This window comes from Mycteria americana, chromosome 1, assembly GCF_035582795.1.
Source record: "Mycteria americana isolate JAX WOST 10 ecotype Jacksonville Zoo and Gardens chromosome 1, USCA_MyAme_1.0, whole genome shotgun sequence".
Classification (NCBI taxonomy): Eukaryota; Metazoa; Chordata; class Aves; order Ciconiiformes; family Ciconiidae; genus Mycteria; species Mycteria americana.
In genome coordinates, this window is record NC_134365.1 from 166,666,464 (window position 1) to 166,680,693 (window position 14,230).

The window sequence follows — 14,230 nt, forward strand, 5'->3', positions numbered from 1 at the left end:
CTTTCTAACAACCTGTTCAGCAATTAAAATCAATCATGCTGTTTAACTCCTCTTAATTTGGATACTTTAGATATGTGTTTCATACGAAACTCTTCCTTCCAAACTTGATTAGCTGTTTTTAATAATCTCCATTACTCTTGAATCCTTCAACACACATAATTTTACTATTTTCTTCTCTCACATCTATTTTTATTTCAGTGGAATCACTGGTCTCAAGATGTACAGTACATATTCTGCACTCTGTAGATTTTTAATCCATCTCTCTTTACATTCTAGCCAGGCACTCTGGACTACCAAAAATGTATAAATGCCAGTTAAACCACTTTACATTCACGAATGAGAAGAACCTCAGTTTATTTGCACAATTCCTGTTATTTTAGCTTAACGCTAAGATGCCACTGAAATTCTGAACCGTTGCATGCAATTCTTCTTGTATGCTTTGGTAGTGCATAACTTATTAACTCCAATTCCTCTTTTTCCATTGAACCTAATGAATCCTATAACACTAAATTCCAAGTACTTCATCGTGGCACTCAGTTATGCCTTTAAAACTGAAGTTTGAATTTCATGCCTGGCCACTGTAGTCACACAACTGGACAAAAAAGTTGAAGGGCTGAAGACTCCTCTGAGACGTCCTCTCCCTCATCCTGCAGTGATGTGGACCTTGCGAGAGCAGTCTTGCTCCTGCAAGTCCTGCCCAGTACCTATCTTGTCTGAGATGAATACAGGAATTTTGGGATTCTGGTCTCAGTTTTGATAAAAGCATGAGCCTACACCGTGTGAGGCTAGATTCAGAACAATTTATAGTTTCAAAATCAAGGGCCATATTGCCATGACATTATGATTTAAAAAGAAAAAGAAAAAGAAAAAAAGAAAAAGAAAAAGAAAAAGAAAAAGAAAAAGAAAAAGAAAAAGAAAAAGAAAAAGAAAAAGAAAAAGAAAAAGAAAAAGAAAAAGAAAAAGAAAAAGAAAAAGAAAAAGAAAAAGAAAAAGAAAAAGAAAAAGAAAAAGAGAAAAAGAGAAAAAAAGGCTTAAACCAAAAAGGAAACAGCTGAAGCATATGAAATGTAAACTGTTAAGTAAGCTTTCATTTCAATAATACCCTCTTTTTCTTTTTCTGACCTTTTCCCATCCAGGCTTGATAATCTCTTAGATGGTATTAGAGACAACAAAGGCTATAAGGTTTATCTGAGGTATGATATTACAGCTGTTAAAACCTTGAACTACTTCCTTTAGAAAAATGCACAGAGAAAGAAGAACTGTAAAGATTTTTTTAAAAAACATATCTATCTTCTGTCTCCAGGGCTTATTGCTACTTGCAACTTGAAACACAGATACAGTAAACAGTCTTAGCAATCTCTTCAGGTCCTGATACACTCACACCAGCATTATGTAGCTTATGTTATTGCTTTCCCATGTCAGGCCCAAAATTGCAATCATCACCAGCTATGGCACATGATTTGTAAATAGAAGGCAAAACCAGATGGAAATGATGAAGAATCTCAAAACACATAAAATCTATTTAACTAATTTCAACAATACAGACTCTCCCCCACCTGTGCCAGGAACACTGCACAGATGAATTCACCAATATCTTTATTTATTACTATACTAGTGTGGAGGAGGAAGGAAAAAAGAGGAGAAGAGAGTGCGTGTACAGGTTCAGGTATTCTTCAGTATTTACAGAGAAAAGCGATGATGCCTGCTCAGGTCATTATTGCTTCTAAAATGTCACAGTATCCTGGGATCATGGCAACAGAAGTTGAGCAACACAGGATTTAGATAATCCTAGATTCAGAATCAGAGGGCTGGAGGAGATTTTAAAAGGTTATCCAATTTATCTCCATATCTCTAAGGAAAAATCGGCTTTTGCTGCATCATTTCTCAGTGCCTTGCCTTGCCTGTTCTTAAACTCCCTCCTTCAGGCAGATGCTGGACCCCAAACCTACCTTTTTTTGTCCCTTATTGTTCTTGCCACTAGAAAATTCTCCCTAATATTTAATCAGAATATATTTTAAATGTTTGCTATGTGTCCTAGCCATTATGGAAGCAGATAACAGATACTTTTCTTCCCCCTAGCAACAGCCTGTTTGCACTTTGCATTTTCTCCTAACATTTTTTCTTTTCCAGGTTAAACGAATCTAATTCTTTAACTCCTTTTTTGTAAGCTGAGTTTCCTAGATTCTCAACTGATCTTATAATGCTTCTGGGAATACTCTTTGAGTATGCCACAGTTTTCCTGAAAATGCTAAAATTGGGCTCAGGCTGAGTTTCATCAAGATCATTTTGAATTGCTCACCCTGTTTTTTGCATGTTACTAGTCCCTTCTAATCTGGTTTGCCTGCACAGTGGTTAGGCTCACTGCCTCCAGTCCACATTCCCAAAGCCTGACATCTTCATTTCCCTTCACAATATCCCCAAACACAATCACTTCTGATGCTGTTCATCTCCCATTAGATCCCTTCGCTAGTTGATCGATTCATTGATCCATTTCAAATGTCATTTCCCAGCACAATCTGTGGGGCAGATCAGGAGCCTTTCTTGCTCAAACACAACCTCCTTGTTTCTGAATGTGCAGAATTTGTTTGTGTTTCTGAGGCTGAGTTTGACTGTTCATAACCAAGAGAAATCTCCAGGCGCCGCATGCCCAATGTGTGTGCTCCTCTCCTGCATGTTTGTGTCACACGTGCCTTACTTTCATAGCAGGCACACAGACATGCCTAAGTACAAAAAGAAAAGCGTGTCCATTTTTCCCTAGATTAACAGTTCTGTAATAATAATAATAGTAAAAAAACCCTGATCTCAGTCAAAGTGCAGGAAAGATTTTTTTTTCCCCTTCAGTCACAAAAGAACAAATAAAATGGAACAAATAAATAAAATTGAACAAAGGACATTTTGACCGTGTAACAAGGCAAAATGAAGGGGACAAGAGGACAGATGTGAGGACCTTCATACAGCTACTGAAGCAGGAGAATACCTACCACAATATATTTAGTGTACAAGTAGAGGTATTGAGATGTAGGAACTAATCTGCAGGTCTCAGCTCCAGTTGAACCTAGAGCAACTCAGAGTATCCTGCTCTTCTGGTTTTAATAAGCACTCTGTACTTCTAAATCTTATCTACATGTCAGCTCTTACAGGAAGTTAGCATTAAAATTTACAGACTAAATATATATATATATGTATGTGTGTATATATATATATATATATATATACACAAAAACCCAAAATATTTTAGTAAGGAAATTCATAAGTTAAACTAGTATCAAAGTGGTATTACTTTTAAGATACAGTGCTTTCGTCACCAATTATATCTTTAGATTGATCCACAAATAAATAAATTGCATTAACTAAGTATTTTTAGTCAAATTAAATTACTTTTAAAAGACACTATGGTCTAGGATTAAGCAGAATGTTTCATTTCTGTATAAAGACTGAAGTGTCTCATCAATCAAAGTCAAACAGTATACTACATATATCAAACTGTATCTTTACAGTTAGTGATGATGTGGCTGAGAGCCTCTGGGTGAGGATTAGGGGGATGGAAAACAAAGGAGATGTTGTAGTGGGTGTCTACTACCGATTGCCCAGCCAGGATGATAGCACTGATGAGTTATTCTATAGGCAACTAGGAGAAACCTCCGGATTGGTAGCCCTTGTCCTTATGGGAGATTTCAACTGGGAATATCATACTGCTGAGACGAGCAGGTCTTGGAAATTCTTGAAGTTTGTAGGAGATCACTTCTTGTCACAGGTACTCAGTGAGCCAATGAGGAACGATGCCCTCCTAGACTTGCTATTTGTGAATAGAGAAGGACTCGTGGGAGATGTGATAGTAGGTGACTGTCTTGGCCACAGTGATCATGCAATGGTTGAGTTTAAAATTTTCAGTGTAATGAGAAAAAAGGACAGCAGAGTTGCTACCCTGGACTACAGGAGAGCAAACTTTAAGCTATTCAGGGAGCTATTTAGCAGAGTACGCTGGGAATCTGCTTTTGAGGGCTTAGGAATCCATGAGTGCTGGTCAGCCTTTAAGAACCACCTTTTAGAAGCACGGGAGCAGGCAATTCCACTGTGTCCTAAGTCAAGCAAGTAGGGCAGAAGACCAGCTTGGCTGAAGAAGGAACTAACTCCTCATGGATCTCAGGAGGAAAAAGAAATTGTATGATCTCTGGAAGCTAGGTGGGGCTTCGGAGGAAGATTACAGAGCTGTGGTTTGTATACGCAAGGAGAAGACACGAAAGGCCAAAGCTCAATTAGAGCTGAAGCTGGCCAGTGTTGTTTCAGATAACAAGAAGGGCTTTTTTAAATATGTTAATAGCAAGAGGAGGTCTAAAGGAAACATTGGACCAATACTTGTTGAAGATGGTCATCTGACTAATATGGATGAAGAAAAAGCAGATGCATTCAAGGCATTTTTTGCCTCAGCCTTTAATAATACTGATAGACCTTGGGCTGTCCAGTCTGCCGAGTTGGAGGACTACAAGTGTGGGAACAGCGACTTTCCATTTGTGGACACTGAATTCATGAGGGACCAGCTGTATCAGCTGAATGTTCACAAATCCATGGGCCCTGATGGGATTCATCCCAGAGTACTGAAGGAGCTAGCAGATGTTATGGCAGGACCCCTCTCGATGATCTATCAAAGGTCTTGGGAGTCTGGGGAGGTCCCTGCTGACTGGAAGCTAGCCAATGTTATTCCAGTCTACAAAAAGGGCATGAGGGAAGACCCGGGAACTACAAACCTGTTAGTCTAACCTCAGTTACTGGAAAAATTATGGAGAAGATTATACTGGGTACTATTGAAAGGCATTTAAAGAACAACGCAATCATCAGGCACAGTCAACATGGGTTCAAAGAAGGAAAGTCCTGTTTAACTAATTCGATATGTGAAGAACTGGCTGAATGGCAGGGCTCAAAGGGTTGTATTGAGTGGGGCTACATCTGGCTGGTGATGAGTCACCGGTGTTCCTCAGGGTTCAATTCTAGGGCCAGTTCTATTCGATATATTTATCAGTGATCTGGATGCAAGAGTTGAACGCACCATTAGCAAGTTTGCTGATGATACCAAACTGGTAGGTTCTGTTGACTCTCTTGAGGGACAAGAGGCCTTACAGAGGGATCTAGATAGATCGGAGCATTGGGCAATCATCAATGGCATGAAATTTAACAAGTTGAAATGCCAGATTCTGCACCTAGGACGGAGTAACGCCGGGCACAAGTATAAATTGGGAGAGAAGTGGCTGGAGAGCAGCCCTGCAGAAAGGGATCTGGGGGTGCTGGTCGACAGCAGGCTCAACAGGAGTCAGCAGTGTGCCCTGGCAGCCAAGAGGGCAAAGAGGGCAAACCGCATCCTGGGATGCATCAAGCACCATATAACCAGCCAGTCAAAAGAGGTGATTATCCTGCTACATTCAGCGTTGGTGCAGTCTCACCTGGAGTACTGTGTGTAGTTCTAGGCCCCACAATTTAAGAAGGATGTGAAGGTCCTTGAATGCATCCAGAGGAGGGCAACAAAGCTGGTGGAAAGGCTGGAAGGAATGTCATATGAGGAGCAGCTAAGGATTTTGGGTTTGTCTAGCTTGGAGAAAAGGAGGCTGAGGGGCGACCTCATTGCTCTCTACAGCTTCCTGAGGAGGGGAAGTGGAGAGGGAGGTGCTGAGCTCTTCTCCCTGGGATCCAGTGACAGGACGCATGGGAATGGTTCAAAGCTGCGCCGGGGAGGTTTAGACTGGACATTAGGAAGCATTTCTTTACTGAGAGGGTGGTCAAACACTGGAACAGGCTTCCTAGAGAGGTGGTCAATGCCCCAAGCCTGTCAGTGTTGAAGAGGCATTTGGACAATGCCCTTAACAGCATGCTTTAACTTTTGGTCAGCCCTGAAGTGCTCAGGCAGTTGGACTAGATGATTGTTGCAGGTCCCTTCCAACTGAAATAGCCTATTCTATTCTATTCTATTCTATTCTATTCTATTCTATTCTATTCTATTCTAGTATTACAGTATAAACATAGTAATAGTATAACAATATAATATAACAATAACTAAATTATAATAGTACCATATAATATAATAATATAGGTTTGAAAAGATATAACATATTAATAGTAAGACTATAAGCAGCCAAAAGTAATGATACAAGAACCTTGTTCTTAGGAAATCTGTAATTACAGGATGCTAACTTCAAATTGTTACTGAAACATTTGGTAGGAGTAGTGTAACTCATTTGGGGAAGGCAGCAAAACAAAAGCCAGGAGGTGAAGTTGAGATTAAATCTCAAATATAGATATCTAAAGAAAGGACATGCCGTCTCGAGAAGATCGTTAAAACCTTAGGACAAAGATTCCCAATGAGACTATCAAGGGAGTTAACCACTCATTGGGCCTTGGTGCTGCCAAAGCACTGGAGTACCCAAGAAGATAAAGAAAAGTAGGCCTGTGGCTGTTTGCTGAAAGGGTATCCATTAAGTTTCCTTAGGTATCATTAGTCAATAGATTACAGCTCCTACCTAACTGTTTTAGAGATACCTGATGGCGCAGGCTGCCACTATTTCTTCTACGTGGTACCAGCTATCTCCCACTTTACTAACTCACCTCACAGCCTCTAGGCACCTTCCTTGATATGACCTTCGATACTAATACATGCTATATTAACACCATGATCTTTATAAAAAAGTAATTGCAATGAATCTTTTAATACTTCAGTCTCTGTCATCACAAGGACTTCCCGCTCAGAGAAATACTTGTCTTGGTGATGAGAGCAATAAAGCAAAAACCTAGAGATCAGCTCTCTGAAAATCCTTCTGACATCCACAAATGCTAGTGTTTTGTAAGCTGTGAAATATATTGATTCCAGAGATACACATCCAGAAGCATAGCAGTTTATTACTATTTCTTCTTTGCAATTGCTGCTGAATGATGTCTCCCAAGTCGCTGCATATATAAAACCATACATGTGTTTCACCTTTAAAATGTTTTATCTTCATGTCTTAACTTTTAGCCCTCTCCTGAGAAACCATATATATTAAGAGATTACTTCATTCTTCAGAGCCAGAGAAAGTTTTAAGCAAATAGCTTGAGTCTGTTATCACACACTCTGTATTAAAAGGAGCATTTTATAAAGATCAAGCTCAAACAAAAATCCATATTCTGTTTCTCCAATTACATTTTGTAAATGCCAGTCCAGCTTCTTTTCCAGTATATGTTTAGGTGCCGTAAATTTGAAGGAGAAATGTCTGAAGAACAGTAGAATTCTTTTTTTCCTCAAAATAGAGATGCAAGGAGATTACTTTTTTACTGTTTATAGGTGAAGCCTGAGAAAAGGAAACTCATGCTGATTTGTTTTTCGAACTAACCTTGACATACACCTAGGCAAACAATGTACTTGACTCGAGTTGGAAGCTACTTTAGAGAAACATGAAATACAAAAGAAAAGACAAAAGTGAGTCAGAAAGGTACCTTCTTACAACATCTGCTCCGTTCCAACATGGGAGTCCATCAGCAGCTGCCAACTCATTACCGCACAGCTGATCAGCCAGGCCGCCGTAAAAGGCTCTGTAGAGCCGGAGGTGGCTGATAAATTCTCTGCACAGGGGAACATGGGAAATAATTGACAGTGTCAATCAATAACATTAAGCAGTACTGCTGTTGCGCATTTCTACAAGAAGATAAAGAACGTGCTTATTCTATTACTCTCCATTGGTTCCAATGATTTTTAAAATCAATTTGTCAATTTCCTGTTAGATTTGAAGTTTGATTCTCTCAGATACGCTTCAGTAGTTTACAAAGCTGATACTCTCATTGGTCAAAGTGAAAAAAATTGCTTTACTCATGCTCTGGAACAGGAATTATTTTCCTCCAACCTGAAATTTTCTTGCATAGTTGTGATACAGTGTGCAATGTTACACTTGTACAAATATACCAAAAAATGTTCAAAAACAAAAAAAAGCATAGCAAATAAAAAAATAGGTGTATCTGAGTAAGTCATCTGTTTTTCCAAATTGCTATCAACCAGTCCCCTACACAGTGTTACAAATACTACAAAGAGTACTTGTTAGAGTTATGGAGCAACTCAAGATTTAGGTAAAATGGGTTTAAGATGTAGGTCTTAAATATTTAGTGGATATTTAAACTACTGTCTGAAAAATGACATCAGTTTTATCATGTGCTGTGCTGGTAGGTTATAAATTATGTATTGCTATTTTAAACAATTGTCAAGATGCCCAGAGCTAATGATAAGTTTTTATACTTAAAACAAATGAATGGCTTTTTAGTTAGCATGTTTTTAACTGGATTGTGATATTTATGTTTATAAATTGTTTGCTTATGTATGGAAAATCTCTTCCTGGGACACTCGTTCCTGCTGTGAAAAATTAAAATATTTATTCATTCTGCTTTAGAACATCACACTATACTGAGTTATCTCTGACCTGCAGGCCCAAGAAAGGCACCAGCAAATGCTGTATTCATTACTCTGTAAGCCAGCAAGCTTCACTTTATGTTAACTTCTTGTATGGTGTCTGGAGTTGTGAAAAAATGCCAGAAATATTCTATACATTTCCCTATATTTAGTCAATGTAGGCCTAAAATGGCATAAGGAATTAAATTGTTACATATTGTTTACTCCAAATTAAAACAGATAAAACTTGAGTGATTATATACAGTCCATCATTTAAAAAGCCACATTTTCTTTCCCGTAATTGTAGGGCAAATATTTTACACAAAGCACAGTGATTAGCTTTACTATGCCTATTAAATGTGATATGAGTGCCCTACTAAGTCTAAAACTGCAGTTCTGAAAATCTTGGGTAGGGTCAATTTTAACTATGTGTAATTGCCTATGCGCAATATATTTTAAATATATAAATATGATTCATCCACACTCTCCCAGCCATGAATAGTCATATCTTGTATTTCTCCATCCCCAACATTGCATCCAGTGTGCACAGTATGTTTGCAGTTTTCCTCCATTTCCCATTGAGTGGGATTGATTTTGATTTTTTCTATGCTTTGGGTTTACATTCTGGATGAAAACTAGTGTTTAGAGAGTCCTCTCATGGTAAATAGTTGGAATTTCTTCTTCTGCACAATCAATGCATGTATAATACAGAAACTGAAATAAGTACAGCTACCATAATATCTTGTGACAAACTGCATTCTAACAGAAAGGTCAGTTATTCAGTTTATTAGTAAATACATCCCGAGGCAAAGCTAAAGTTAATACAGAAGTAATAACTGATTTCAGCCCCTGTTGATGTCTGACCAAAGTAGTTAGAAGGGCAGATGGTATGAATGTCAATTTTCACATCATCATCTTCTAGACCAGATAGCATGTCATTACAGGCAGCTGAGCACAAATGTCCAATTACAGTCAGTGGAAGCTGCAGATACTTCTTATCTGTTTATTTGGAAATGTTCATTTTTTTACAATTTTATTCTCCTTACTAAAATCTGTCTGCAATGTTAAGTTCTGGAGGAAAAAGCATTATATACTTTCAAGTTTGTATGTTACTACAGAAGGTTCTGCTTAGAATTCTTAAAATTCATCTGACAATTTTTGGTTTTAAAAGCACAGAGACATTTCCTTTTCTTCTTGTACCACATAGTACTAGAGAATAGCAGCTTAGGTCTGATGGTGAAAATAATTTAGGAGAAGTTCAGGCAGAGGCAGTCCAACGTGCACGTTGAAATGTAAGCTTTCATCTGGAGATGCATTTGAAAAATATTAGGAAATTAGGGAACTCTTAGGAGTCACACATTTAATGGAGTCTTTTTGTTCATTTGTTTTCCCTAAGATAACTGTCATCGATCAAGTCTACGCAGTTTGGGAGAAGCCTATTCTTTTCTGCTAAAGCCTGTGAAATGTGCTGAGAGCAACCTGCTGCCAGAAGTACATGGGAGGTAAAGTGGAGTTTCACTTGGAGAACAGCACATACTTGAAAGCAGGCTGTAAGCATCCGCTGAAGTCGCTCTTCCATGTGAGGAATTGTTACAGTTGCCATGGGAATATAAAGTGAAATATAAAGCGATCGTGACTAATAAGGAAGGAGGTGATCCAGGAGGCAGCAAATGAAGGTGATATCAATCAACTATGAAGTTGTTAAACTGGAATCTGTGTCAGGGGATCTCAAACTTTCTCCCCCCTCCCCCTTCTTGGTGTAGCGCCTGTTGCATGCCATAAAGTGCTTCCAGCATCTCAGGCAGGGGGGAGTCATGGGAAAACAACATTGCTTTGTGCTGCCCACCGCCTCTGATGCCCCTTAAGGTTCTTTGGGAAATCTCCCTGAGGCCAATCCAGACACCACTTAGTTCAAAACATGGAACAGTCCTGGATTAAGTAAGATTTTAGAACATGGTTTCATGTTTGCAGAGTGGGCAGAAATCAGAAAATATGAACTTGCTTAGCTACACAACACAGAGAAAATGTGCCTGTATAATGGGTATTGCCTGATGAACTTCTGTGCTGGCTAAAGCAAACTTCTGTTTTGCAACTCTTTCCATTCTCACAATGTTCTCTAAATCCTGTGTGTGTTTGGGTTTTTTTTCTCCACTATTTGGAACATGAAGGACCCTGCACTAACAAGAATGGTCTGCCTTTGAAGCTCAGAGGCACATTTTCTTCGACAGACATCAGGAGTGAGCAATTATTCCCTGCAATTCTCTCACTTCAGTTTCCTTCTGCACTGCGAAGTGAAATGAAAGGAAACAGAGGACAAAGAAAACCTCTCTGTATTTTAATAAACATTGTGATAGAAATTAAATTTCTGATTTTAACTTTGTACTTTATTTGCATAATAGGGCCTTTAGTCTCAACTGTAATACTATCCTTGCTCCTTACAGTGCTATTACTCCTTATGATCATTAAAGACTCGATTAATTTGTCTAAAGATAGATTGGCCTTTGAGAGGCCCTTAGCTATCCAGGATATCTGCGGAAGGCTGGAATAGATGATACAACTTACAGGACACCTGCATCCTTCTTGGCAGCAGAAGATCAGCTGGGATACCCGAGGGTATCCTCAAGTGGCACTGGATGCTTGTAGTTGTGCAGGCAGCTCAATTGAGTACTCCTCTCCATAGACTACAATGGCAGCTTAAACACCTAGCTCATATGCAGTTAGGCAAATTTTACCCTGTAATGCTGAGCCAGGTCTAATCACGTCTCCAAGTGTTTGCAGTCACCTCAATTCACTATATACTGGCAAAACAGCCGGAGAAAAACATCAGCTGGACTTGCTTGAAAGAGGATTTCAAGATTTAGCCCTAAATGCTTAGTTGTCTCGCTTTTCACGGTAGAAAGGTATGTAAGAACAGTCATTCATTTTTTTCTGTCTGATCAATTTGTACAAATACTCTTCTGATAAAAGTCACAATCACTTCTTGACAGATGTAACAATGCCTGCTGGTGTGCAAGTTAAATGCATTTTGAAAATTTACACATAAAGATAGAGCTAACGTTCATATTTTACCAATGTTACCCACTCTTAAATACTTTAAACCACACAAAATTACTCTGGTCATATGTCCATTATTTCAGAAAACAAAATCTAGTCATAAAATTACTCTTTCCAAAATGTAACAGAGCAGATTGTGTTGCTGAAATTCTTCATTCTTTGCAGTCTTTATTTATTCTCTAGTAATGCATGCCATTGCATTGACTATAATCTATTCTGTTGTAAAATTAATGGCTTACTTTATTCTTTTTTTCTGGCTGTAAAAGTAATGTCTTACTTTCTTCTGTTGGCGAGGGTTTCTTCACTGTCTCTTGAGAACATCTTCAACCCCTGATTATCTTTGTTCTGATCAAAGGAGCAACCCGGAGACTGCGTAGGCTTCCTTACAGGAGGACCACATACCTTGTTCACCTAAAAGGAAAAAAAGCCACAAGAAGGAGGAAGGAACACATGTAAACAAAAATTAATATGTATCTCTCAATTCAGTTTAAGTCCATTTTAATAAGAAAGAAAGTTCTGTGGACATTAAGCTAAGAAAAGTACCATTAATTATCATACTTCTCAACACTATATCCATAATGAATGCAGTAAACACATAATTAGTCATTTTACAGTAGAAAAAAAACCAAATAAAATTATTCCTTTTGAAGGAATACCAGGTGTGTAAGCAAGTCACCACACGTATTTTATTGATTGTGGCTTTTTTACTTCCTGTAAGGAACGTGTATTGTTATGCAGATGGTAACAGTAACCTCAAGAGAACACGATGTGTTGTGAACGGCGGCATATTTCCATTTTTTTCTGTAATATACCCCGATCACATTTTTAATATGCATTGAACTTCATGATTTCTTTCAGGGTTGATGAATTATTATGGCATGTTCAGCACAGTTACCCAGAGCATATAGTGAACAGTTAGCATAGTGGAAACTTGCATTACAACTTTGCAAGTTGTAAATTTAATGATCCAAGATGTAAGTTTAATGATTCGGACCATAGATGTTGAAAATATCAAGGGATTTTATATGTCTGGCTTTCTGATCTAGATGTCAATAGATACAAATTCACGTGGAATCCCATTTTCTTCTTTGTAAAATGTGATACTGAGCATTTTGTACAATAGAAGATATCAATTCATGTTCATAGCTCATTATTTTTCCTAGTCATTGAATAAAAATAATTAGGGCCATACATATTTATTAAATAAGAGATACTTCATGCTGGGGATCACATCAGACAAGATATTAAGAGACTGAACAGCACAATCCTGTGTAAGCTAGCACGCATGCACTACTGAAAAACTAATACCGTATGTGATTTATGAAAACTTGGTTTCAATAACTAGTCAACTTTTTAAAAAGAAAAACAGAGAGGAGATCGCTGTTGGTTCTAAGAGAGGGATCCAGTTTTTGAAGCAGAAACATATTCAAAATGCTACCATGAGAAAGAGGAAAGGGTGCATAGGTTATACAACAAGGATTATTGTTTCCTGTTGCATTTTATATCCCCAAATGTAAGAACACAGAAAGGAAATAAATCTTGTTTGACATTACCATCACACACATTAAAGAGAAAAGTGCAAGTCTTAAGGACCACCTTTCCAACTAAGAACTGCTGTAGTGTTAGTTAAGCAATACATTTAAAATTTAAAATAAAATGAACATATTTAATTTTGATGAGTTTCTTTGTTGTTATGCATGGTGTAAGTGGTGATAATGAAAGACTCGTTGAATATACTTGCTTAGGCCAGTCAAAAGAAGAAAGACTCAGTATTTTTACTACATATGAATAAGTGTTCACTTTATGAATTGAAAGTGAGGGTAAGGTTGAAAGTGAATAGTTCTTTTTGGCTGCAACTCACCTGTCCTAATTTAGGCATTCGAGTTATAGTTCGAATACCCTTCAAATGAGGTGCATGAATTTATCTGCAAGATAATTGTCCCTGGGCATATGGCTAATGTCCTTTAAGGGACTTCATGGGATACACTTTAAACATCACTTGAAGTATTCACCTCACCATTTATTATCAGAGGCAGTGTCTTCTTGGACAGAATCTTGCTACATTTGTTCTTGTCCTCAAATTCAGTTTCAAACCTCCCTTACATCTTTTCCACTATTTCCCCCATTAGCTCTTCTTCAGAGCGCATTATCCCATGATCTTCATCAGCTTAACTGGAATCCCACTTACCACGCGCCCGCCCCATAAGTCTCTACACTCTTTCTAGGTTTCACCTATCCTTGTGCAAGTCTGTCCCTTCGGTGCTGCATTTCGCCACCCTCTGCAGCAGTTTATCCCATCGGTCACTGTACTCCAATATAAGGCAGACCTACCAGAAGCAAAAAATCCTTTTGTCCTTTTACCTGTCTCACTTGCTAATATTCTCTCATGCTCACTGATGTGACACGGAGAGCATTATGCTTATGATCAGCTTTTATGAAAAAGCAACTCATGGTTTGATGGTTTGGGTTGCCTCAGTTCCAGTTTGCCATACACTCTTCAACAACTCTTTGTCTTATCAAGAATAAAAATAAGGGTTTGACAGACAGATAGAGTCAGATCCAGATGTTTGGGAAGGAGGCTCTGGCTCACGACAGGCCTGGGTTAGGTGTGTAGGTTGCTGTAGGTCTTAGGTGCCTTATGTATCTGAAAGAGGCACCGTAGCCGTCCAGGCACTCTCAGAGACTGACTGCATGCAGGGTGGGCGCCTGTGAGGGGAGGAGAAACAGGGTGGAGATGAGTCACTGGCTAATACAGACCCCAAGCAGATGAGTACCAGTCCT

At 38.5% G+C, this 14,230-nt stretch overlaps 1 protein-coding gene across 1 annotated transcript in view; it reads right to left on the reverse strand.

The window, feature by feature from the left end:
• The window catches only part of GPC5 (glypican 5), a 777,907-nt gene that overhangs the window by 599,910 nt on the left and 163,767 nt on the right, over window positions 1-14,230 (reverse strand). Inside the window, exons 4-5 of the mRNA XM_075491967.1 lie at window positions 11,727-11,860; window positions 7,456-7,581 (exon numbers count right to left, since the gene is read on the reverse strand). Of these exons, the coding sequence (XP_075348082.1) occupies window positions 7,456-7,581; window positions 11,727-11,860 (260 nt within the window). The remainder of the gene's footprint in view (window positions 1-7,455; window positions 7,582-11,726; window positions 11,861-14,230) is intronic.